Genomic DNA, 27203 nt, shown 5'->3' with positions numbered 1-27203 from the left:
GAGATCTGGTTCAACCGTAATCCTATCAGTCCACGGAGGCGAATAGAACTTCCAAACAGCGGCTTTCACACTTTGTTTCCAATAAGCCTTACGTGGGAATATGCCAGTTGACAAGTAGTCTTCTAGCACATTTGTCAACTGATACTTCTGGAGGATTCTCATCAGATCAGGAATAAAACCTCTCGGTTGTGCACACACACCATGAACAAAGCACAGTAGCCTTGTCAGAAACACCTGTGTGGAAGGTAAGATGTGTTCATGTTTATGAGGCTTTCCGCAAACAAGAGTTTCTTTTATCTATCTCAGCTTCCAGAGGTAGTAAACCCAGGAGACCAAGACACACATCAGTCCTAGTTCCCTTTGGGAGGCTTTGAATCGTTTTTATGACATGCCTGTAGGAACGCTCAAGCATAAGAATCTCAGTCTGACTGAGAGAGTTCCACAGCTCACTACCGAAAAAGACACTTTGGTAGAGCTACTTTCTGGATCAGTTTCAGACAGACAATGGGAGACACCAGAGATGGATTAAATCCTTTCCTTGAAATTGTGTAAGCATAGGATCTGATCTTAGTACATGCCTAGTGTTCTTTCCATTGAATTAAACCTGTCAGAGAGTATAATGCCTACATGTTTGACTTGGTTAACTGTTGGTAGTAGACCCCATATAAAGAGAGGTCGTCAGCAACAACTTTAGATTTTCTGCTAGCCCCAAATGTAACGCACCTCAGTCTTACTAGAGGAGAATGTGGCGCCACAACCTACTGTAGTTTTCTGCAATTCTCAGGAGGGAGCTGAGATTACTGGTACAGGAACTCACCAAGGCTACGCCATCGGCTTGAGTTGGACATTCTGTGTTCAAATCCATAATCAGGGCACCTTCTTCGATTCAGTAATATCGCCCAAGAGTTGGTTGATATACAGCAGATACAGCCTTGCAGACAACACTCCACCCTGACGCATCGCCTTTGCTGAAGAGTGAACCACCTCGATTATGACAGTGTTACCTATCAATACACAGCTCTCCATATCATGGTACAGCTTGTCTATAACAGTCCACAGTTTTCCTTTTACTCCACCATCATACAACTTCTTCCGCAAACCATCATGCCACACACTGTCAATGCTTTACAGCTGTCAAGAAATAGCACATGAACGCCGCTGCCTCGGGCCTTGGTAGTGCTGAACTGTCTCCTGCAGGTTGAACGGTTGCGAGTTGAACAGAGACTTTCCTGGTAAAGCCATCTGCTGTTTGTTAGGGAAATTGTTATCCTGGCGCAGAGCTGCCTTTAAGTGAGGCAGTAGGGCCATTTCAAAGACTTTCTCTATTACGGGGGCTTAATGAAATACCGCATGATAACAGTTTGGGTCTTTCTTTGATTTGCAGCCTCCTTTATGCAGTGGCAGGATAACACTCACGCTTCCAGGCTCGTGGAATGAAACCAGTTTGAATGACAAGGTTATATAGACAGCTCAGGTGATGCATTAATGTTCTCCCTCCAAACTCTCAGATGCTCATATACTAATCCATCAATTCCACCTGATTTTCCATTTTTTTAGCTTCTTGCACACTGCCTCAACTTCATTAAGTGTGATATGACAGGGATCAGATGTGTCCGCGTTGCACAGTTTCCTTTATCTCAGAAACCTGACTTTTCGATGTTGCGTTTAAAACATTCATCAAAATGAGGCTTATCTGATGACTGAAAGACAGTAATGGCGTAACTGTAATCTGCCTGAGACTGTCATGTCTTGGGCTGATGTGAGGAGACTCCAACACGCTCTGCCATTGTCGAAGAGTGGTAACGGAGAGAGTAGAGCTGACGGAATGGTCTGTTGGATCTTGAGCCAACGGTCTTCTGGTACGACGATACGGGTTGTGATTCGCGGATAAATCGAATGCCTAGGAACTGCAGATCTTGGCGATGGTACTAGGTCCGACTTGAGTAAGTTTACTAACCATCCTAGCTGTGTTAGTAGCTTTATGATGTAGTTTAACTGTAGTTTGAGATGCTGTGGATCTTGATCTACTTGTATCCCGGCGTCGTCGGTAGAATGCACCGCGTAGCCCTAGACGATGTAGATAGGTGACAATAGGTTTCGTTATCCTCGTTAGAATAGCCAGGGGCTGATGATATGCCTTAATGGGAGTACTTTCCATTGGTAATGTAGCCCGGCCTAGTGTAAATCTTAGATATTTCCTGGATTCGGGATGTATCGGGATATGTAGATAAGCGCCTTGCAGATCTATACTGGCCATGTAATCCATGGGGCTTAATCAACTGTCAGAACTGGAGGAAGGTGTATCATGCTAAACTTTGATGGTTTATAGATAATTCCTGTTGAAAAGCTCATGTTGTAAATGAGTCTGTATTTCTCCTTGAGTTTTTCTTGGGTACTAGGAAAACTGGGAGTAGAAGCCTGGTTCGATGTCTACTTGATCTAGTACTTCTATGGCCTGCTTGGTTATGAGTGATGTAACCGCCTCTCTTAACTTTGGTAGTTGTTGTGCCTGTAAGTCGAACTTGTAAGGGTTGACTGTCAGCCGGAGGCGTGGCCTGTAGTGGGATAATTTTAAACTGCGTGTTGAAGAATGTTGGAGACATAAGGGTCTTTAACATTCCCCAGTTCTCCCAGTGTAGTTGGAGGCGCCCACCCACTTGTGACGGTTGTACTGGAACGGGCTGGGGTGGAAGACTCCAGTCGTTCCTAACCTGTCTTTCTCAGCGTTTATAGTTGCGGGAACCTCTGGGTGTCCTGCCTCTTCCTGACCCTCCTCTATAGTTGCCATATGGGCTTACTTTAAAGAATCTTTTCCTGGCGCTGGCTATCTTCCTATCCCGTGCTTTCTGTAGTCCCGAACTTAGGATCTCCTGAGTATCTTTGTGAAGTCTGCCTGATGACGCTTTAGCTAAGCGCAGTCCATCGACTTGATCATAAAGGACTTCTCTGGAGTCCTTAGTGACTTCCTTTGAGACTTTGTCTATTCCTCCGTCAAAAGATGTTTGGGGATGACCACGGGCTGTATAGAGTGGAGCTGTAAAGTTCTCACCCCAGCTGCAGGAAGCTTGGAGGAGGCCTTGACGACGAGCTAAGGTCAGTGCTGCTGAGACAGATGTGAGATGATCTGTAAGGAACTGCTGGTCCTTCTTTGCATCAGTAGGGCCGAGTAGATCATCCTATCATCTTCAGAGGAGGTCAGACTTACGGTAAATCTGGTGATAAGTGTCTCATTGATCGTTCTAGATCTATTTAGGCCAAAAGAACGCCTCGGCCATGTTTTCTATCTGCACCAGCTTGGCGATCGTCCAATCTTGTAGTTCTTGTTCTTAACATCGCTGATCAGCTTGTAGTTTCATCGATGTCTTGTGCCTTCAAGAAGGGTCCATGTTGTGCGTGGAGAACTTCTTAGTGTGAAAGTTCGGCAGATGTGGAGTCTGCACTTTCGTGAGTTTTAATGAAGGCTGTATCTAGATTATGTGGCACCGCAGCAATCGGGTCGATCGGAGGTAAGGTGATGGCGCCTGCATCGCCTCTTCCTTCATCAGGTATGTCTGCGCTTGAGTTGCCACTCTTGGACGGTGAAGATAAATCTAGGTTGTTTACCATCCAATATCTTATCTCAGCGCCTGAGAAGATGATGCCTCCATCATCTTCTGTACCAGCATCGGAGATGAGAGGTTGATGCTCTTCTGATGGTGACCTCTGGGCTGCTATCTCTATGTCGGGTGACACTCGGGAGACCTGGAGTGTAGACCTGTGTGCGCGACTTGTGTGATGACCCGCGCAGGTGATGTACGCGGAGATCGGGCGCAGTGAACGGGCGCGGGAGATCGCTCTTCTAGGTGATCTGGCGCCTATGGGAAAAACCTAGATCTGCGAGGAGAATGTTGACGGGCTTCTGAAGCTCTTGAATAGTCCCTCGACGCCCTTCTGGACGATGACGATCTGTGTGGACGGCCTTCGCAGCTTCCTCTGCGTCCCGGACCTGGGGAGCGGCTTTGACTTCCGTGGACGGCTTCCGTGGACGCCTGGTGGTCTGAGTCTGCATCTGAGGACGAGGCCGAGGATGATGACGATCTCTCCCGGCTTCGCTGGGAAGGCCTTCGCGACGACTGTACATCTGCGCCCTTCGAGGTGGTCTGTGACTTCCTCCTTCAAGGCTGCTTCGTCGGTGTGCTACGCTGACTGGGGTGCCTCTGGGGTATCGCTCTATGCTGCTCGGGCCCTGGGCTGGCTAAGCTTCCGACTGTAGTGGCCCTCCATCATGGTCATCAAGGATCTGCCGCAACAGCTCGCCTCTGGGATGGTCTGGCGACGGCGAAGTCGGTGCCCCTCTCTTGCGATGACAGCTGCTGACCCTCAGGGAAGTCGCCTGACATCAGTGTAGAGGCATCAGGCTGCATGGCTGATCTCTGCTGATGTCACTGCTAGCTGTCACCGGGTCAGCTTCTTGTGGCGACGTCCAGGGATGATGATCGGCTGATCATCGAGAGAGGCCCAGTTCGGGCGGCTGAACAATCTCGCTGAGAAAGTTCTTGACGACTGTAGACTTCCCTTTAGATGTCACGCGCTGCCCTGGGGTCCGAAGTCCGCTAGGGAAGACGCCGTGGCCCCTCTTGGAGTTTATCTGGCGATGACGGACGCCTGGGGAGGCAGGACGCTTCTTAGTGTTGGCGACTGCATCCCACTTCATCTTCGACGGAGTCTCTTTATGTCAAACACCAGACGGGAGGGGCTCCGCTTATCCATCGGCAGCTGACTGGAAGGGGAATCCATGTATCGCCATGTCTAACCCTTGTTTGCGGATCTATTCCGCGTACGCCTCACGCACGCAAAGATATTTATGAAAAGCAGAATTGATAGATTAATGCAGTAACTGCACGCGTATCAAACGCATGCAAGGCGCAGCACAACTAGGGCATAATACATGGTCAGCAATTGAAAACGTGAAATTGCAAATAGTACAGATTTTCATCAACGTAAATACTAGCTGAACAATCACGAACTCACGCGAATAAACAGTAGAAATACGATTAAATATCAATGCAAATTAATGAAGGATACTAGCTATACCTCTATAGTAACCTATAAGAGGTAATAAACCTAAGAAAACCAAAGGATATAGTGTGTAAGGAGACACAGGCGCTCTCACATCCTGCTCACTGGGCTTAAGAAGGAGAGAGTGAAGCATGAGGCCAGAGGGTGGCGACACCTGTTCCCGCCTAAAAGGGCAAGGGAGGCAACCTCGTGGTGAGTACCAATTAGTGATTTTACATTGAAGGGCTTCAATTAAGGAGATACAAGTGTTCCACTATGTTCGCAAGAAGAAGACAAGCAAAAGAGCATGAGTCAGGATAAGGAAAAAATATTTGTACTTTACTACTGAGAAAGTGTAACCCCACATATAACATATGTTACATTTGACCACTTTCTAAAAAGGCATTGTGTAATCAGGTGTATTAGTGTCAAACAGTATGGACGTGACACCAATGGCTCTACACTGATACTGTTTGTTTACACATGCTAGAATCAAGAGCAGCCTGACCTCACCTGTAACATGGCATTGCAGTAGGCATTGGGAATATGTGTTTCCAGACCAGCAAAGTGAGTTTTGTTGTAATGTCGGAAGTCGAAGTCTTCCAAACCAAGTTTAGAATACTTCATCTCGACCCGTCTGTATTTCTTTGGTACTGCGACAAATGGATCTTCACCTGAAAAGGAAGACAGCTTGATTGTAACCATAGTAACAGAAACATCAACAAAGAAACATTTTTTTTAAAATTTTATTTCTTTTTTGGGGGGTTCCTACCAGTGTATCCAGAGATCGATATTGTGTGCGAAAGTCCTTGTTATCTGGATGCAATGACACACACGCAGCGAATCACCAAGCTTGACCATATTGACCAACTGGGGATCACCTCTAGCCCTGTGTGTAAAGGTATGAACACTGGCACTTTGTCTATGGATTCAGAGTATTTATCTTAGACACACAATATTTGGAGTGAGTGAGGTGAGTGAGTGGTGAGCGTATGGGTGAGTGAGTGAGGAGTGAGTCAGTCAGTGAGAGTGAGTGAGTGAGTGTAAGTGAGAGTGAGAAAGGTGAGAGAGTGAGCGAGTGAGACAGATGGAGCAAGAGAGATTGTGTGAGTGAATGAGTGAGTGAGAGTGAGAGAGGTGAGAGAGTGAGCGAGTGAGATAGATTGAGCGAGAGAGAGTGTGTGTGAGTGAGTGCGTGAGTGAGTGATCGATCTTGGAATGATTGGAAAACACTAAGTCTATAACCATTAACCTATCCCACCACCTAATATTTTGATAACGGAGGACATTGACGTAACTGTGGCTCACTAACCTCTCCCAAGAGGTGACTCTGGAACACTGGACTTGCGACTGTGAGTTGTTCCCCCTGTTGTTTGCATGTGCACTTCCTTCGGCAGCTTGTAGGGTATCTGGTTCCTGCGCTCCTTCCCCGAATTGGGAGCATAGCCAACATTGTGATAGACTTTCATTGTACGAAGGATCTCTGGGTCTATAGGCTTAGGCTTCCTGAAATTTGATTTCAGATTCATTACACGTACTGCCTTATATCAGTGTATGAAATAAGGTCCGTCCGACCGTCCGAGATGGGCTAGATTTCTGACGGACGGGCTTATTTTACGGCTAGCCAGCCCGGTGGTCTGGTAAAATCTGAGTAAATTCACCATTTCTTGGTGTCTGGTCTGGTTAAATCCATTTTGGGCTGTTAACATTTTGAAGTTTCCAGCTCTGATGTCAGGCTGGGTTTGGGGTTATTTCATACGCTGCTTACATGTACAGGGAAACAATGTTACAAAACAAATAAATCATATTCTGGTGTAAGGTGCTCAATCATTTTGATTGTTTGCATGTTGTTTTACGACACATCCAGCAGTATTCCAGCTATATTCAAGCCTTTCGAAAATAATTGAGTCTAGACAAGACAATCCAGTCACTGACATCACAAGTATCAATCTATGCAATTAAAACACGATGACAGGCATCAACCAAGTCTGTGAGTATGACTACCCAGGGCTCGATTTAAGAGATGTTAACCTACTTGCGTCAGGTGCAACCTAACATAAAAATCTAGTTGCACCAGCCAAATTCCAATGGCACTGCTTATATTGCAATTTGTTATAAAAGAAATATGCTATTGAATTATTTAGATGTTTTATTTAGAAGTTTACCCACACAAAAGTTGACTTGCACCTGGTGCAAGTTAGACTAATAACTAGGTTGCACTTTGTAATATTTGATTGTACTAGTGCAAGTAACAAAGCGCTAAATCGAGCCCTGCTACCTAATCGAGAACCTTTGGAACCACAGACTTTAAGGGTCACTCATTTAAGGATAGTGAAAATGTGTAAAGAACATTCCATTTTGAACTTAAAAAATACATGTGTTAAGAGTGAACAACTGATCAGACTCTATGACCAATTCATTTTGTGTACCTGTTTTTCATTATTATATGAGCCTATGGCTAAGAATTTTATTCAGAATATGTCCTGTTGAAGGATATACAAATTCTAAGAACATGTTGGGTCTGTGAGCGATTTGACTTACCGATATTTCCTGGCTGACAAGTTTGTCTGCCAATCAGACAGTAGCTGACCAGATGGAGGATACACCATGGGTACCATGGATACGGGAGCCAGCTCATCGTTGATGTGGATGCTCTGAACAGGCTCAACCTATACACATGGAAATCATTTATTTGTTGTCTAATGCTGTTTCACCCAGGGCTATACTCTGTCACAATTCTCCTCAGTCACAACCCTCCTCAGTCACAACCAGTCTCAGTCACAACCAGTCTCAGTCACTACCAGTCTCAGTCACAACCCATCTCAGTCACAACCAGTCTCTGTCACAACCAGTCTCAGTCACAACCAGTCTCAGTCACAACCAGTCTCAGTCACAACCAGTCTCAGTCACTACCAGTCTCAGTCACAACCCATCTCAGTCACAACATTCCTCAGTCACTACCAGTCTCAGTCACAACCAGTCTCAGTCACAACCCGTCTCAGTCACTACCAGTCTCAGTCACAACCAGTCTCAGTCACAACCCTCCTCAGTCACAACCAGTCTCAGTCACAACCAGTCTCAGTCACAACCAGTCTCAGTCACAACCAGTCTCAGTCACAACTAGTCTCAGTCACAACCAGTCTCAGTGACAACCATCTCAGTGACAACCAGTTCTCTGTCACAACCCATCTCTAGTCACAACCAGTCTCTGACAACCTATTCTCTAGTCTCTCAAACCCATCTCAGTCACAACAAGTCCATTCTCTCTGTCACAACCTCTATCTCTCAGTCACAACCAGTCTCTGTCACAACCAGTCTCAGTCACAACTCTATCTCAGTCACAACCAGTCTCAGTCACAACCAGTCTCAGTCACAACCAGTCTCAGTCACAACCAGTCTCAGTCACAACCCATCTCAGTCACAACCAGTCTCAGTCACAACCCATCTTAGTCACAACCAGTCTCAGTCACAACCAGTCTCAGTCACAACCAGTCTCAATCACAACCAGTCTCAGTCACAACCCATCTCAGTCACAACCAGTCTCAGTCACAACCAGTCTCTGTGACAACCAGTCTCTGTCACAACCCATCTCAGTCACAACCAGTCTCTGTCACAACCCATCTCAGTCACAACCAGTCTCTGTCACAAGCAGTCTCAGTGACAAACCATCTCAGTGACTACCAGTCTCAGTGACAACCCATCTCAGTGACAACCAGTCTCAGTCACAACCAGTCTCAGTCACAACCAGTCTCAGTCACAACCCATCTCAGTCACAACCAGTCTCAGTCACAACCTATCTCAGTCACAACCAGTCTCAGTGACAACCCATCTCAGTCACAACCTATCTCAGTCACAACCAGTCTCAGTGACAACCCATCTCAGTCACAACCAGTCTCTGTCACAAGCAGTCTCAGTGACAACCAGTCTCAGTGACAACCATTCTCTGTCACAACCAGTCTCTGTCACTACCAGTCTCAGTGACAACCAGTCTCAGTGACAACCCGTCTCAGTGACAACCCATCTCAGTCACAACCCATCTCAGTCACAACCCATCTCAGTGACAACCATTCTCTGTCACAACCAGCCTCTGTCAAAACCAGTCTCAGTCACAACCAGTCTCAGTGACAACCTATCTCAGTCACAACCAGTCTCAGTCACAACCAGTCTCAGTGACAACCAGTCTCAGTGACAACCATTCTCTGTCACAACCAATCTCTGTCACAACCAGTCTCTGTCACAACCAGTCTCTGTCACAACCAGTCTCAGTCACTACCAGTCTCAGTGACAACCCATCTCAGTCACAACCCATCTCAGTCACAACCAGTCTCAGTGACAACCATTCTCTGTCACAACCAGTCTTTGTCACAACCAGTCTCAGTCACAACCTATCTCAGTCACAACCAGTCTCAGTGACAACCCATCTCAGTCACAACCCATCTCAGTCACAACCCATCTCAGTCACAACCTATCTCAGTCACAACCAGTCTCAGTCACAACCAGTCTCTGTCACAACCATTCTCTGTCACAACCCATCTCAGTCACAACCAGTCTCTGTCACAACCAGTCTCAGTCACAACCAGTCTCTGTCACAACCAGTCTCAGTGACAACCCATCTCAGTGACAACCAGTCTCAGTGACAACCAGTCTCTGTCACAACCAGTCTCAGTGACAACCATTCTCTGTCACAACCAGTCTCAGTGACAACCAGTCGCAGTCACAACCAGTCTCAGTCACAACCAGTCTCAGTCACAAGCAGTCTCAGTGACAACCTATCTCAGTCACAACCAGTCTCAGTCACAACCAGTCTCAGTGACAACCAGTCGCAGTCACAACCCGTCACAGTAACAACCAGTCTCAGTCACAACCTATCTCAGTCAAAACCCGTCTCAGTCACAACCAGTCTCAGTCACAACCCATCGCAGTCACAACCAGTCTCAGTCACAACCAGTCTCAGTCACAACCCGTCTCAGTCACAACCAGTCTCAGTCACAACCTATCTCAGTCACAACCCATCTCAGTCACAACCAGTCTCTGTCCCAACCTATCTCAGTCACAACCCATCTCAGTCACAACCATCACAGTCACAAGCAGTTTCAGTAACAATCCACTCCCCTTCACAACCCACCTTGGTCACAAGGAGTCTTTTTCACACTGAATCAGTCCCAATACAGCTTACTTACAAAACAACTCATTAAATTTGGCAATTTGGGCTGATATTTGCTGCAGATCTGTGGCGAAATCTTGGTCTCTGAGCATGTCTAGGAAAACCCTTGAACTACATTCCATCATTTGTACAACAGATGGACATTGAACTGAAACCACACTCAGACAAGGGAGATAATCAAGTACTTACGGGATCAGGAAATTCTGTAGGTTGTGAGTAGGCGTTGAAGGTGGGATGGTCCCTGTTTGTATACAGATGAATGTACCCTGAAACAGTGGTATCCATGAATATTTCCACCTTGGTAACAATGGTAACCTCTTAAAACTACCTTGGGTCCAGATGTTCTTAACAATCAAAATAATATTAATGTTTCAGTCATCAAAAGCCCAAAGCAGCCTGATGTCCAAATAAGCACGACATAAAGTAAGACAGCTTGCTACTTACCAGATGAGTCTCCAAATGAAAGGACGTTACATGTGGAGGAGATATCGAAGCTGGTGAGTACAGCACCACCTGTATTAACCTGGTAGAACATGCTGGCGTTGGACATGGTGTTGTTTGGGTCAACAAGCTGGAAGTGACCGACTTGTGACACCACAGCTAGCTTGTTGGAATAGTTGGGGATGAAGCGGAGAAACGTGGGGTCGAATGACACCTGTATGGGGGCAACTGCTCGCATCACTCTCATGTCATACACCTTGAGGAATCGGTCAGCCTGGAGGTTACCCATCCTGAAATACAGACGGCATGGGTTAGGAATATTTGTGGAAATGTAGGGTTGAGCAACACCTGAATGGGAGCCACTGTTTGCATCTTTGCATGCATATACCACAAGGAACCAGTCAGACTGGAGACAGCCATCTTGAAATACTGACGACACACCAAAGGAGTATTTATAGAAACGTGGGGTCAAATGATTCCTGTATCAGAGCTCACATCATTGCATGTATAGTTCGGTTCATAATTATTGAGAATTTTTCATGTCAGTTTGAACTCCTAGGTTTTTTCATGAGCTCCACTGATGATGAAATTCTGCTGTCAGTCCAAGGGAGGCAACTCTTCTTGTCTTTCTAGACATGTCAGATTAGAGTTACCTCCCCTGAAATTTAAGCAGACGACATTTTCCAAAACAATGTCCAAAATGGCTGCTGATGAGAAAAGAAGGTACAACACAGGTAAGGAGTATTCATAGACAGGAGACACACCATAGTCTTCAAAGCAGTAACGTTTCTCAATACTTATGTGAAAGTGCCATTAGGGTGAGTGAAACTGTCGTGATACTAGCAAACACAAAGTCATGGAAACAGCCTGTTTGGCCTTAAACTGAAGTGTATCATTTGTGTGAACATATCTTTCTTGTGTGTACCTGTTTGAGAAGCCACAGGTGACAAGGAGGTGATCATGGAGATCAAAGTCTGACAGGGTCCCGGAGTGAGCTTCCAACACATGCTCAGCCTTCATTGACTGGGGGTCATACAAGGTCACCTGCAATGAAATGGTCAAAGTAACATGCTGTACTTGACAGTAAAGGCCGAGTATAGTCCGTATCCATCCATCTGTTATGACCAGAGTTGTGTCCCCTTCTTCTGATAACATACTGTTCTCAAATCTGCATGACTACACCTATTTAGGACATACTGCCCATCATATATATTTGATGAAACAGTGTTTCCGCTGATTTAATTATTTATCGGACACTGTGTCTGGCGACCTAAAATTTTACTGGTCATGAATGAAATTTGCCGGTCATATCCTATTACCATACTGTAAGTACTCATTTTAAAGTTATTTCTAGCCTGGGTATTTCCAAAACATAACAATTTTTGCGACCATGAAAGCACAGCCAAGATTGTCATTTTGCTTACCCATGATTTTTTTTATTTTAATGCATGATTATTTACCGGGCACAGTGTCCAGCTGGCTTTCAATTTACCGGTCCCTAACAAATTTTTCCGGCGATTTTCAGGTATATCCGGAGAACGGAAACAATGTATATTTAACTACTCTTCTATCTAACTGACAAAAACATGCTGCCCTACCTATCAACCTAAAAACACTCATCAATAAACTAACTCTTATATCAACCCTACCTCTAATGCTTATGAATATGACTTTATTACGGTTAATAATTTGCCGTGACAAAAGGTTTAAAAGTCCCCTTTGAACCAGCAAAATAGAACACAGACAAGTCTAAGATATTCAATATTATATTGAAAAAACAGTGAGCAAACTACAATGAAAGACAATACAGATTTCTAGTACAATGTAATTGAGTCACAAATCTAAAATATTGGGTTACAAATATTAGATATTAACTCACCAGAGTCTTGACATTCACAGTGAGAGCAGATATACTGAATGAAGGTTGTTTACAATGACAACAGTTGAATATAGACAAACACGGTCAGTCTTGAAATGTAGGTCAGCTAGACAATGACAGACAGATGTGTATAACTCCAGTGATGTGATAAGTCACATGTCGCACAATGCAAGAACCAGCCTTGCTATAGCTCTTACACAGTTCTCGAGCATTCTAGTAAAGATAGGCTGTATCATTATCCACTCAGAACTTTATAGAAATCTGTTGAAATCTGTGGAAAACTCCACAACATGATGAAAGCCGTAAATAAACTGGATTGCCAAGGGAGGCCACTCTGAAGCACTGTCAAAAAGGCGTGCCACTAAAATTATTATTGCCATTAAACTTATGATGCGAGATGTGACCCACAACCCACACTCAAAACTTTAAACATTGTGACCCATAATAACTATCATCTAATCAATGATAATACAAATTACAAAAAACACACTCTCATAACAACTTCAACCCATAATAAACACACTACCACACCCACAACTCACCCGTCCGCTAGTGTCCCCAGCACAGATGTATTTGCTGGAGTGACGGAAGATGGCACATCCAGGCTCCTTCACTTCAAACTGACAACAACAAAAATCACAACATTACATAACTTTTATTCTTTTCACAACACACTTATATTTTTCTAGAATTTCTCTTCTTTATAAAAGCGAATTCACTTTAAGAATTTCAGAAATAACTTCTGCAAATACCCTGGTTAAAAAACAAAAAGGATTCCTATGAAAGTCAACACCTTTTGGTCACCTATCAGTATCCCACCACTGTTCTATTAATCTGTTTCAAACACTACACAGGTTCCATGGATCATCTGCTCAGAGTGAATATTGCTTAATGTCCCATCATCAATTTTGCAGCTATTCACAGATTCACATCTGTGCAGAGAGCAATTCACAGATTCACATCTGTGCAGAGAGCAATGACATTACCAAAAGATGTTAAAACATCTTCTCTGGCTAGTGGTATAACATGATGCTATGTGAGAGCAATAACACTGAAGCCCTTTGAAATCCCATTTCAGATATTCGTTAACATTACCTGGTTGACTTCTATGCCCTTGTTGAGGTCGACCTCAATGACCTTGGTCTGGTGTCCCCCCATGAGCACAGAGTGAGGTCCGGTAGCCATCATACACTGCATGTCCTGAAGATTCCCATCACCTCTGTCAAACACAAGTCACAACACATATGACAAGTTACCACAGTCCAGTACACACAGAACATGTTAGCAGGGGTACAGTATCATAAATTACCATAATTCTTGTGTCATGTGTCCAGATATATTGTGATTTGTGTTAAATATGCAATCAAAACCACCATAACTGGTGTGCGCGGGAGCAAGCTGGCTGAGGCGCCAGGCTAGTGGTTGGCGAGCTGGCTGAGGCGCCAGGCAACTGATCCAGCAAGGGTGAGGTGTCGGGATCGAGCCCATCTGTGACCGGGTGTAAAAACCTTGGAGTCAATTTTGTGTGCAGACTCTTTCAGTGTTGTCACAACCCCTAGTGTACAGTACACAACCCTGTGCACTTAAAAGATCCCCCGAATCCATTGGTATATGACCAGATGGTGGCCACATGAATACGTGCAAACACCTAGTTGCGGGTACAGCAACGTGCAGTGAACTATGTGTCCTAGTCCACCCAGCTGTGAATGGGTACCTCGTTAGGATGAGAAAGCTACAATAACCTGGTGCTCCTTGTGGCAGCAAGAGTTGTACACTCCCCAGGGAGTTGAGATTGATAATACGATATGTGCCGTTGAGATTGACATCCAATGATCGAGGGAAAAAATACCAGCGCCTTGAGCATGCCCTAGTTGCATGGATATGTGCGCTATATAAATATCCTATAATGATGTAATAAAATAATAACCCAATCAGTTTTGAGTTCTTTGAGTCCATATCAATATATCAACAAAGAAATTTGCTTACCCAGTAGCATAACAACACAGTGTAATTACTCATTGCAAATTTTCAGATTGAGAGTGCCACCAATAAACAATTGTATGGACTGCCAAAATCATTTGAATCATTTGAGCTGGTCAAATGTATCACATTTTCAATTAAATGAATCATTTTAAGTCTTATTTATATCCAAGCCAGTTCTTCATCATTCTCAACTCCACCTGAAGTCTGTGACTTACATGTAGTTCATGATGGAGAAGCCCCGACGCACTGACAGCCGCATGCTGTTCTTGGTGAGAGACAGGATGCCGTTCTCCATGGTCAGTATCTGGCGTATGTCATTGGTTGCGTGGACGTGGAACGAGGTGTATTTCTGCATGTCGGACCCATAATACGAGGTCACATGGCCCTGTAAAGAGCAACAGAAACACTTAAACATGAGACAGTAAGTATTGGACTAAGGATAACTGAATGTTCTTTTGCATTAGCAGTTACCATGGTTACAAGGATAGCCATCTGTAAATAATCAGGCCACGAACAACAAGGAGAGTTCTATGGATCTAGAACCTCTTTATTGTTGATATGAATGATGTTTTGGTGTAGCTACTAACACCGTTCTCAAGCAAGTGATCATCGTTATCAAGCAAGTGATCATCACTTGCTTGATAACGGTGTTATAGTCGGTTGGCTAAAAATCGGACCGATGAAATGCTAACTCGAAAACTACTAAACATATAGTACTCAATGAAACACTGATCATAATCAAAACATCAGACCAACTCTGTGATTTTTTTTTTCAGAAATTATGTCCTAAAAATAAAAAAGTTGTTTAACAAACTATCATTAAAATCTTGATACAGGTCACTATTTGTTACAAGGGAGGGGTGCAAAGAGAGGAACAGGCAGGTGTGCAAGAAAGGTTAATGAATCAATGACTTTGTCGGCACTTGTGCATGTGCCTCGGGTACACCTGGCTGCAATTCATGGGTCCGATATTGAGCCACACAGACTATAGTAGCTACACCTAAACGTCGCTCATATTAATAATGAAGAAGTTGTATATCCATAGAACTCTCCTCGTTGTTCATCACACCAACTTCTAAATGCCACTCAAAGAAGTTAATGAGGCCAACATTTGGCAGAGGTGTGAGTTATTTCCGGGATACCATTATTTTAAATAGTAACAAGTACCTTATACAAGGTGTCACTTTTTAGACTGCAATACATGGTATATATCTCAATACTTTTAGAAAACATTGGTAAATTGTATTTTACAAAATCATTACCATTTTTATCTTGTAGGCAAAGTTTACAAAAGAGACATGTTATTGAATTTTGAAACAAGCAACTGATTTGTGTGATGAATGAATGAATGAATGAATGAATTTGATCACCAGCAGCCCACGCTTATCGTAAGAGGTGCATTTCTGTCCCAGAGTCTCCATGGACCAGATTGTGACAAACCATGCTTTAACAAAATGAAAAGAACAAAATCAAACTTACACTCTGTGTCCCTGCCCAAAGTAGTTCTTGTGTGTCGAAGGTCATGCACGAGACCCCATACGGACTGCCCCCATCCATGAACACACTATGATGGTGAGTGTACTCCGACCTCTCTCCACCAGGGTGGGGGTACATGTGTTCCATGTTGTCCTGGTAACCTTCACCCCCCATCATGTTTGGGTTCATGGAAGGGGGAGGGATTATCTCCCCTTGTATTCCATCTGGCCGAGGGAATGAGGGTGGCATGCCAGGAAACTCCATGATTGATGCCTTCCACCTCCTTTACATGTATCTCTGAATGATCCTAGTATATCTGAAACAGTTAATCAGACCCATCATTAGGTTGAGAAAATATGTAGATCCTCAGGAGCAACCATTCTTAAATGAAGCACAATCTGGTAGGGTTGACTGAAATAATTTGATAATCCGAAATATTGTTGATGGGAAGAATTAACGATTATCAATCTGAAAACTGATTCATCAATAATAGGGCTGCGTAATAAAACCGGTTTACCGGTATTTACCGGTTCAGACATGAAAACGATACGTATTGCGATACCCTGATCGAAAACCGGTATTTTGACATGCATTTGGAAAACTTCGTAACACTCGGAAATCTTCGGATATTTCCGTTTTTTTAATTGTTCTTTTCCCTGTTTCATAAGGGCCAAATGTTACTTAGATATTTATTTTGTCATGATTAAAAGTTTTTATAAAAGGTTAATCAATCATAGTGATTTTGTTGTGTTTTTGCTTTATAATCAATCATTAACTCGATTATAAGTAGTTTTGTTAAAAAAATAATCCTTGCAATATATTGCAATACATATCGCAATATATGTTTCCGCATCGCAATATATCGCAATATGAAAATTCTCTGCAATACCCACCCCTAATCAATAATACCTAAAATAAACGTTTCCAAGGAAATTCAATTATAATTTACACACACAAAACACAGAGTTATGTCATTCATGGGATGCTTCTAACATGTTAAGAATGGTGTTTTTATTAGGAATTCATACATAAATGTGTCACCACTAATCAGTAACATGAAACATGGTTATTTTAAAAAAAATAATTAATGATTGTTTAAAGTTACCACTTTGATATTTATTGATAATCGATCAATATTTCAAAAATGAATATTGATCTCAGTGATATATATCGATAACCAGCCCTACCTTGTGGCTTCTCAGGATAAATATTACACATGCTGTAATATGCAGGGGGGGTGTTAATGAAACTGTACACAAAAAATTAAATTTGTTTTTAGAGATCAAGTAATAGTGAACAAACTCAATTCAAATGTTAACAAGAGTCATCAGGGGATGCTATATCCACCATGTCTGCTGCAGTTGGGAAATAGTCTGGCTATTCATACCCAAGTTTAGGTACCCTGCCTTTGACTGACTGACTGACTGAGTTTGGTTTTACGCCGCTTTTAGCAATATTCCAGCAACATCACGGCGGGGGACACCAGAAATGGGCTTCACACATTGTACCCATGTGGGGATTCGAACCCGGGTCTTCGGCATGACGAGCCAACGCTTTAACCATTAGACTACCCCACAGCCCCCCCTGCCTTTGAAAAGTTGTTGCACAGTGTTTTTCAGCATCCCAAATTATCTAAAGGCATCAGTTTCCAACTAGACAGTAATCTTCATACCAAGTTTAATTAAGAAAAAGAAACATTCAACAACATTTAAGTTCTACTCTGGAAAAGAACACTTCTTTCATTTTTCAGTTGTCAAACTTGATGCCGTGAAAAGATAAAAATGTATCAAGTTCAACACATTAAAGTTCAACATTTGCCTTAGGTTGAAGCTGGCAACACCATGAGAAAAGCAAGATTTATGGATGTGAACTTCTTTAATGTTTCGAATTGTATGATTGGTCTTTCATCAGGTGAATCTTAAGCATTCCACTTCTAAATGCACTTCAAAGGTAATACCAGTTTGCTCTTCGATGTTGTTCAGTAATAATGCAAAGCAAGAAAGCAGTTTTCAGTGAAGTCAGAGCCACAATGGAGCCAACGTTAACGACCCGATATGAATGATACAATAAAAAATAGAAGGTTTTGTTCCAAAATGATCTTAGCATTTAGATAACACCAACTAACATATGTTACGATAGGCGTGGTGCTAAGATAGCTTTGTACAACGGGACCCTGTCGTGTTGCCAATGTTGACGGCATTGGCTGCACAAGCATGACATCGTAATTATTGTTATGATGTCAAAATGAATATAGATTGTCGGAAATACAAAGAATCGTGGAGCAAGCTGAGTAATGATGAATCATGAAACGGCTATAACGAAGTCACGTGTGAGAACTCTTTTCAGTAGATATATCTTTGTTTAACCTCTTGCCAATGTTTTAAGAACTTTAACTTACTCCCGGGCGATCTCAATGTCGATTGTCTGAAGTATTCGTCCAGACGTCGGGAGAAAAACACGATCAAGAGCAAAACAAGAACATTAAAACGTCACCATCACCATTTGCAATACATTAGAGTGTATAAAGTACTAAATAGTGTGATTCTTACCAATATTTGCATTTGGGCACACAAACACAAACACGATTCTGGATTACGTCCCTTTATATCGGGTTGATCAAAATGTAGTAGTGGAGTATAATAATGTTAAGAGGAACATCGTTTAGTTTGTAGTTATCCCAATCGTGTTGATAATCCCTTAAATCACTTTCACATCATCATGACAACTTATGTCGATATTATACCGCGTATTGTGATCAATGTTGAACGAAATGTTACACTCTTGAACTCTTCGTTTCGCTTACATACATTTTCGTATTACCCTATGATCGTATACGCTACAAAAAAAAGTCTGATCCCAGGAAGATTATACGTGAGTGTTTGAGCAAGAACACTGTGGTTGAAAATGTAGGTTAATAAATCCTAATGTTACCCCCGGGATGTTTGTCCCTATTAAGTTGAACATCCCATTAGTTGTGTTGTTGTCGATAGGCCAAGGGAGGCAACTCTGTCCAACCAACTGCGAGTTGAGAGTTGAGCAGCCACCAGTCACCAAGCTCTTTCCCTCACGTCAAGACTATCTACCGAGTGTCTCTGTCTGACTTATCTTATGGTTAGAGTTTTAATCTACAGTAGTTTGTTCGAATTACCAGTAATTTGTGCAAATGGTTTGCTTGTCAGGTTTCCGTTTAAAAACCCGTGGACGACAGTGAATGTTTTTTCGAAACTTGATGTCAGCTAACCTGTTGATCAAAAATCAATAATTAAATTTCATGTGACGAAGGGACTGAAATTTAAATGTTGAATATATTTGCCTGCAAAACGTGAAAATCCTCAAATGAGACTAATGGACAATTTCGCGAATAAGGAGCCTATATAACTATAACATGAGTGTCCAGATGAATGAAATTCACTTATCAGAAACACTAAATGGAACTATGTTATGGACACAGTGTCACTCTGCTCGCCTCTGGTTTGTATGACCCGTCCCTGGCCAGTGTTTGCAATACTTTAATTTGCCAGTTGGCCATCAGGACCTACTGCCTCCTGCAAGCTTTAAAATCTACAGGCCCTGAATGGAATCTGCAGGCCCATTTTGTTAAAGTCAAACCAGTAAAAACAAAATAGACTACACTGTACACAGTTTCGCACTGTTTCTACAAAATCAGTTAGCGAAGCCTATGGCACACAGAGAAGTTTTTATTTGTTAAGACTGGTGTTGACACACCAGCAAAGCGCTGAAATACTAAGAAGTGAAACTGTAAGTTATCGTAACATGATGGATCATGGATGATTCTCGAACGTTAATAATGAAAAAAATATAGGAATGATTCCAGTTGAAAAATAACCCTGACAGATAATTTACTGGAGGCCATAAGGGCCTGCAGATATTTGAAACTGCCGGCCCGATACAATTACAACCGGCGCTTGTCTCCAGGCCGGCGGTTATTTTGAACACTGTTCCTGGCCCTGACATAATCTATGATTTGCATTTTTGTTCGTGGTGTGGGGTAGTGGGCTAGCCTAATGGTTAAAGTGTCCGATCGTCACGCTGAAAACACGGGTTCGATTTACCGCATGGGTACAATATGTGAAGCCCATTTCTGGTGTCCCCAGCTGTGATATTTCTGGAATATTGCTAAAAGCGGCGTAAAACCATACTCACTGACGCACTCACTGTTGTTGGTGTTCAACCAACCACTCAGCAGTTATTCTTGCTATGTGTCAGCAGTCAGTAAATAATCAAGTCTTGATCAGACAATCCAGTGGCTGACATAATGAACATCAATCTATACAATTGGAATACAATGACATGCATCAACCTAGTGAGCAAGCCTCAACACCCGCATTAAGATTCCATAGAAAACAATCTATGGGTCTGTCATCAAGTTAGTGGGTCTATCATGACCAAAATATTCATTGCTCCCAACTTCCAGATGCATAAGGGCGGTGGGATAGATTCGCGGTTAAAGCGTTCGCTCGTCATGCCGAAGATCCAGGTTTGAATCCCCACATGGGTACAATGTGTGAAGCCCATTTCTGGTGCCCCTGCTCTGATATTGCTGGAATATTGCTAAAAGCGGCGTAAAACCATACTCACTCCAGAAGCAGAACATCCTATTCAGGTGAATTTATCTTAAATGGTCTGTCCTCAATTGTGAGGGACTGCCATAAATTCATTTAAGGCAACTAACTGTCTAACTTACCATGACGTGTGATTCACATCAGTTTACACTTTCACTTAATCTATTTTCCAGCACTGGTCATTACGATGGAACCTGTAGTAGACATCTCCATGGAAACAATCTCCGAGGCCATCATCAGTGGTGTGAGTGATGTTGATGTCATGGCAACCTTCCACAGCAGTGGCATGTCACTGGAAGATCTCACAAAATGGAGGCATCCACTTCTGTCCGTCAACATGTTCCAAATTGCCATCTTGTATAAACGAGCTGATCTTGTCCAGTCTCTAGGAACGATTTGCCCTTTCTTCTTGTCTGACAGATCCTTGTATAAGGAACAGATTGTACCTGATACTAATGAAACCTTGTGTGTCTGCAGCAGAGGCCAAATATCTGAGGATTCAGATGTACAGGACTCTGGAGATTCATCCAGGCAGGTGCCCAATACAGCCGTAGAAGCGTGTCAAGGTGAGGCTTCAAGGTCAACTCAAGGACAGATACCAAACACATCCTCATCAGTTGCAGATGCCTCTATTCAGTTGGTATTGGTCTCAACAGATGAACAGATACCAAACACATCCCCAGGAGCTGGAAGCTCCAGCCCTCCTGAAAAGTCAGATAGTACCAAAGAAGATACATCCTCTGATCAAGACGGCGGCAATGCTGTGATCTTAAACCCACCACTACATCTGGCATGCATGGTGGGTTGTATTGGTAGTATCAAATATCTGTTAGAAAAACCTAGTTCCTTTTCACTGAATGAAGTTGCCAATGTGTCTATAGCTGTAAGAGATGGGGAATCCGAGACTGCCAATAAATACTATACCTTGCCCATGACGGAGAGCAGGAGAGGGAAGCCATTTGAGTTTTGTGTTTCTGGTGGACATGTTGATTTTGCCTTTTATTTTTTGAATAACATCATCATTCAGTGCCTAGCTCTGAGGTTTCTGTATGCTGGTGTGCGAGAACCCTCCTCCATGCTCCACAAGGCATGTTCTATAGGATGTGGACCTCTGGTCGACTTGCTTCTGAAGAACTCATTTCGCGACGTCATAAGCCTTAGTGATAAGAACGGCAAGACGCCACTTCATGTGGCAGTATGGAACGGAGATACTGACACAATCCACCACCTTCTAGAATGTGGAGCATCAGTCAATGCTCTTACAGAATCTAAAGGTTGTCTCCACATCCTATACAGATCCAAACTCCACCCATACAACTACATTGCAAACACAAAGCTGCTGATACAGTTTGGCATCAATGTACACATCACAGACAAAAACGGTAAGTCTGCGCTTCATATTCTGGCTGAGGAAATTGGCATCAGTCGAACTGACGTGATGCGGTACTGGAAGAAGGCATCCAATGCTATCAGAGAAATGACTTCCTCAAAGTCCAACACCATAGGAGATAATTACTCCATGAGCACCTACCAAAGTGATCTCATCACATGTCTAGAGCTGCTTCTGGAAAAGGGCATGAACCCAAACAAAGTGACGACCAAGTCAGCATTCAATGAAACAGTCTTGGAAGTCCTACTGCAATACAGCTCCCTTCCATACACCCAAACCACACTCTGGAACAGTCCACAGATTGTATACAGGGCAGTGGAGCTGTTGCTGTCCCACGGCACCAACCCCAATTTGCCAAGTCGATGCTCAGACCTGCCAATCTTCACCTACTTCATCATGAACCATCTCAATGATATACCGGTAGGAGATAAGAAAATGAAACACAAATTTATCCACCTGTTTAGTTTGTATGGTGCCAACTTTGACCATCCAGCTATGAATGGGTGTTACCCATTGGTGGCAGCTGTGGAGAAACAGACATGTCAGAATGTGCTGGAGCTGATTGGCTGTTTGATGGACATGGAGCATCTTCATCACGCCATGATGACCGTCCAGCAGCGGTTCCTGCCTCCTCTCATATATTCCAACAAGCTGAAGGAAGTAGAATTTGCATATGGTGTTGTGGAACTGTTTGAAAAGCTAAGGATAAGATCACTAAGACATCTTTGTAAAGTTACTATCTTGAAACAACTTACATGTGCAGCTCGTGATGTTGAACAACTTCCTTTGCCCAATTACCTCAAGAGTTATATCACTACTGCCTCATTCTAAACCTGTAAAAGTCAGGGTGCTGTTGTACAAACAGAGATGCCAACCCTTACGCTTTAGGCGTAATTATTACGATTTTGACCATTAAATTACGCCATTACACTGAATCTGCGAAAATTACGCTTTTCTACTCGTTTTACGAAAATCAATAAAGTGGATAGATTTTCACAGGGAAGTGTTTTGTAACGCACAGGTGCAGGGGTGCAGAAATAGCTTTGCACCGATAGGAATCGCTTACTCTTAGCATCGCACTCATTCCAATTAACTTGCAAGGAATTAAAGTATTTTGAGTCACATGACCAACAATTTTCGATGTATGGAGCTTCATTGTGATTGGTCACATGTGTTTCTGCCCAGAATCTTGCTTTCGTGATAACGTGTACCATGTTGAAGCGATCGGTAGACACGTATTACACTTTTTAGGTCCAAATTACAGTTTCTGACCTCTAGTATTACACTTAGGCCCAAAATAGGGTTGGCATCTCTGTACAGAGCAGACTTAGTGCTTCAAAAAATGTAAGTCTCTGTTAAGGTATGTGAGTTCACCTCAGTGCTAAGATCGCTTTGTACAACAGCATCTAAATAGTAATCATATACTGAGGGGGAAAAGTAAGGGATCACATCCAAGCACAAGTGTTCCTTTATTTTTTTTCCAAGGTTTCATCTAGGGGTGTCACGATTCGGTTCGGTTCATCGAAAATCGAATCGATAGATGTACGATTCGATCTCGATTTCAAATGCATCAATTTCGAAATCATTTCATAAAGTACTTACTTTCTAATACTGAGAGTTTATTTCACCTGAAATCGTAAGAAATTATGTTGAAAATTCGCTGCTACAAGTGTTGCCAGTGAGAGGGTATTGTAAGTGCCCAGAGGGCATGTCTTTCAAGTGAAAATTCCTTGCACAGAACATGATCATTCCAAATGACTTACAGTGACATTACAGTCACAATGAACACTTGACACCAGAGTTCGTGACTGAAACTTAATGTTATGATCACTTGTTCAGTGAGTATTTGTTGACAACTTGTCTTGACAGTGTTCTAATTGTGCATTGTGCAAATTTTCCAAAGTTTGCCAAATTAAACTGATATTACAACAAATTTGACTTTGTCCTCAGCTTTGGTGAATCGAATCGAAATAAATCGAATCGAGCGAATTGAATTGATAATCGTACCGAATCGAAGTGAGAGTGAATCGTGACACCCCTAGCTTCGTCACAAGATTTTTATCACATAGCTTGTGAAGAAACATGGGAAAAAATAAAGGAATATTATTATATATTATGACTTTCTTTAGATAATATTCAAAGACACTCTTGAGATTAGTTACAACAAACAATAACACTGTGCAATTTCTTGAAGGAACAGTTGGTTTTGAGGCAATTTGCTATAATTTTGTAAGAATTGCCCTCAAATTGATAGATGAAGGGAACCGTATGTTTGAGGCGCCATCATTTGCTGTGCAGAGTTGCATCCTTTGATTATACCAGAAACCTTTGATAGTGGGTTCAAATTCTTGTTTTCCTGGGATGTCAGTGGAATACCGTTCCAGGCGGTGCTAATCCAATCTCATTCACTGCTTGGTTGTGTTTTACACTTTTGTGAATATGCTTTAGGGAACTATTCAGGTGTAACCTCATGAATGTGATGGTGGTTAGTTTTTGTAAGTTTTCAGTGTAACATTAATATACTTGTGTATGATCAGATTTTTGTTTGAAATATACATCTACTTTGTACTGAATATTTTGATACAATGTATATATATTTATGCTGCTGTTTGTATGGTATGGTGTTTAAATTTAAATTCAACAACATGGCAACTTACAAATACTTCATATCCAACAATTTTATGTGTCGTAGTTTGCTAATTTTTCAATGGTATGGTGTTTGAATAAAAAATTGACATGACCACTTGACATCTAGTTCATATTGAACACTATGATATATATATTTTGCTTCTATTTTTATGGTACAATGTTTAAATTAAGATTTTCTTGTTCTGTCACGTACAATATATTTAAGTCGAAGTGTGTGTGGTTATAATGAATTGAAAATAGTGGCCCTTTATGAGTTATAACCAGAGTTTACTGTATCTCTTATTATGCTTTTCACTGCTTAAGGTTCTTTGTGGTTTTCACTGCTGAAGGTTCTGTATGCTTTTCACTGCTGAAGGTTCTATATGCTTTTCACTGCTGAAGGTTCTGTATGCTTTTCACTGCTGAAGGTTCTATATGCTTTTCACTGCTGAAGGTTCTGTATGCTTTTCACTGCTCAAGATTCTTTGTGGTTTTCACTGCTGACGGTTCTATATGCTTTTCACTGCTGGAGGTTCTGTATGCTTTTCACTGCTGAAGATTCTGTAAACACCTGGAAATATGTAGGGTCCAGTCCTGGGTCAAGATTGTTGGAAATCCCCAGCCATGCCGTTTGATGGCGGTGTCTGGTTTTGGATGGGGAAAGGAGAGGGGGTGGCTGTGTGTTACCCTACACTCAGCTCTGTGGGGAGGTCATGATTGATCTACATCCTGAGGATGCAGGTGTCTCAGGATGTATGTAGCTCCTCAGTTCTCAGTTCTAGTCTTTGAGGGGATTCAGGGTTTGATGTCATTCCCAGTGCTAGTCTCTGAGGGGATGCAGTTGCCCTTTACCAAAGGCTTGTCAGTTTGTGGATTCTAGGTTGATATAACTCCACCTTGCTAGTCTCTGAGTGGATTCGTGATTGATGTAGTTGCCAAATACCTAATGCTTGTCTTTGAATGGATTCAAGATGATGTAAATCAGCAGTGCTTGTCTTTGAAGAGATTCAGGATTGATGTAAATCCCCAGTGCCTAATTCTTGTCTTTGTAGGGATTCAGGATGGTGTAAATCCCAAGTGCCTATTGCTCGTCTTTGAGGGAATTCATTCAGGAGGGTGTTAATCCTGAGTGCCTAATGTTTGTCTTTGAGGGGATTCAGGATGGATGTAAATCCCCAGTGCCTATTGCTCATCTTCGAAGGGATTCAAGAATGATGTAAATCCTCAGTGCCCAATGCTTGTCTTCCAGGGGATTCAGTGCCCAATGCTTGTCTTTGAGGGGATTCAGGATGGATGTAAATCCCCAGTGCCTATTGCTCATCTTCGAAGGGATTCAAGAATGATGTAAATCCTCAGTGCCCAATGCTTGTCTTTGAGGGGATTCATTCGGGATGGTGTTAATCCCTTGTGCCCAATGCTTGTCTTTGAGGGGATTCATTCGAGATGGTGTTAATCCCTTGTGCCCAATGTTTGTCTTTGAGGGGATTCATTCGGGATGGTGTTAATCCCTTGTGCCCAATGCTTGTCTTTGAGGGGATTCATTCAGGATGGTGTTAATCCCTTGTGCCCAATGCTTGTCTTTGAGGGGATTCATTCGGGATGGTGTTAATCCCTTGTGCCCAATGCTTGTCTTTGAGGGGATTCATTCGGGATGGTGTTAATCCCTTGTGCCCAATGCTTGTCTTTGAAGGGAATCAGGATTGATGTAAATCCCCAGTGCCTATTGCTCATCTTTGAAGGGATTCAACAATGATGTAAATCCACAGTGCCCAATGCTTGTCTTTGAGGGGATTCATTCAGGATGGTGTTAATCCCTTGTGCCCAATGCTTGTCTTTGAGGGGATTGAGGATGGTGTTAATCCCGAGTGCCTAATGTTTGTCTTTGAGGGGATACATTCAGGATGGTGTTACATGTAATTCCGAGTGCCCAATACTTGTCTTTGATAGAGGATTGATGTAATTCCTCAGGGTCTAATGCTTATATTTGAGGGGATTCAGGATTGATGTAAATCCCACTGTCACTTGTGTAGCCTGCAATGAATTGGGTAGAGTCATATGTGGTCCAGTCATCTCAGGACGATTGCTGGAATATTGCTGAAAGTGGCATAAAACCCAACTCACTCATCTGAGGATGGCAATTGAAATGAGGGTTTGTGATGTTGGGTAATATCATGTACAAGTTACTTTCAGAATATGTGATTATTCGTATACATGTATATTTACAAAGATTTACTGTTTCATTTTGTACCTGTTTGGCCATCTGTCTTTCAACGGTGTTATAATCATTGCACTATTTCACTTGTGTGTTTCAACTGTTTTCTTTCTCAATTGCTCATCTATCTTTTACAGATTTATACTTTATGGTGTTATGGGAATTTTCCTTGTATTTTATCATTAATGTTCATCAGGTGCCCAGACTTAATGATTGTCTTCAAGAAATGTTCTATCACCAGAAACCATTAAGATTTGGCACAAGCTGATATTTCATATAAATATTTTCTGAATAAAATATTTGACTTTTGTTTGTTGTTCTATCAGAAGTCTGTGATTTTGCAGACAAATGAGAAAATATTGCTGAGTGTGGCGTTAAACAACAAACAAGACAGCACAGTGATAAGATGA

The 27203-nt window shown here is 42.5% G+C and overlaps 2 protein-coding genes across 3 annotated transcripts in view; one reads left to right on the top strand and one right to left on the bottom strand.

Annotated features, from left to right (window-relative positions):
* Window positions 1-18584, bottom strand: part of LOC124264931 (PAN2-PAN3 deadenylation complex catalytic subunit Pan2-like) — a 39086-nt gene extending 20502 nt beyond the window's left edge. For both annotated transcript variants that reach the window (XM_046699711.1, XM_046699712.1), the window contains exons 1-11: window positions 18530-18584; window positions 15984-16296; window positions 14720-14889; window positions 13617-13740; window positions 13064-13141; window positions 11568-11686; window positions 10646-10932; window positions 10391-10467; window positions 7579-7706; window positions 6350-6543; window positions 5551-5711 (exon numbers count right to left, since the gene is read on the bottom strand). In XM_046699711.1, the coding sequence (XP_046555667.1) occupies window positions 5551-5711; window positions 6350-6543; window positions 7579-7706; window positions 10391-10467; window positions 10646-10932; window positions 11568-11686; window positions 13064-13141; window positions 13617-13740; window positions 14720-14889; window positions 15984-16244 (1599 nt within the window). In that variant the 5' untranslated portion in view covers window positions 16245-16296; window positions 18530-18584. The remainder of the gene's footprint in view (window positions 1-5550; window positions 5712-6349; window positions 6544-7578; window positions 7707-10390; window positions 10468-10645; window positions 10933-11567; window positions 11687-13063; window positions 13142-13616; window positions 13741-14719; window positions 14890-15983; window positions 16297-18529) is intronic.
* Window positions 18585-19012: 428 nt separating this feature from the next.
* Window positions 19013-25833, top strand: LOC124264932 (ankyrin-1-like). Its single transcript, XM_046699713.1, has 3 exons — window positions 19013-19091; window positions 20737-25035; window positions 25114-25833. The coding sequence occupies exon 2, from the start codon at window positions 20751-20753 to the stop codon at window positions 22782-22784; it is 2034 nt and encodes a 677-aa protein (XP_046555669.1). The 5' UTR covers window positions 19013-19091; window positions 20737-20750; the 3' UTR covers window positions 22785-25035; window positions 25114-25833.
* The last annotated feature ends 1370 nt before the right edge of the window (window positions 25834-27203 follow it).

The sequence above is a fragment of the Haliotis rubra genome, unplaced genomic scaffold (genome assembly GCF_003918875.1).
Source record: "Haliotis rubra isolate DU_JTF1 unplaced genomic scaffold, ASM391887v1 Scf95, whole genome shotgun sequence".
NCBI classification, from domain to species: domain Eukaryota; kingdom Metazoa; phylum Mollusca; class Gastropoda; order Lepetellida; family Haliotidae; genus Haliotis; species Haliotis rubra.
The sequence above is the reverse complement of the archived record's forward strand: the minus strand, read 5'-3'. Positions and strand labels throughout refer to the sequence as shown.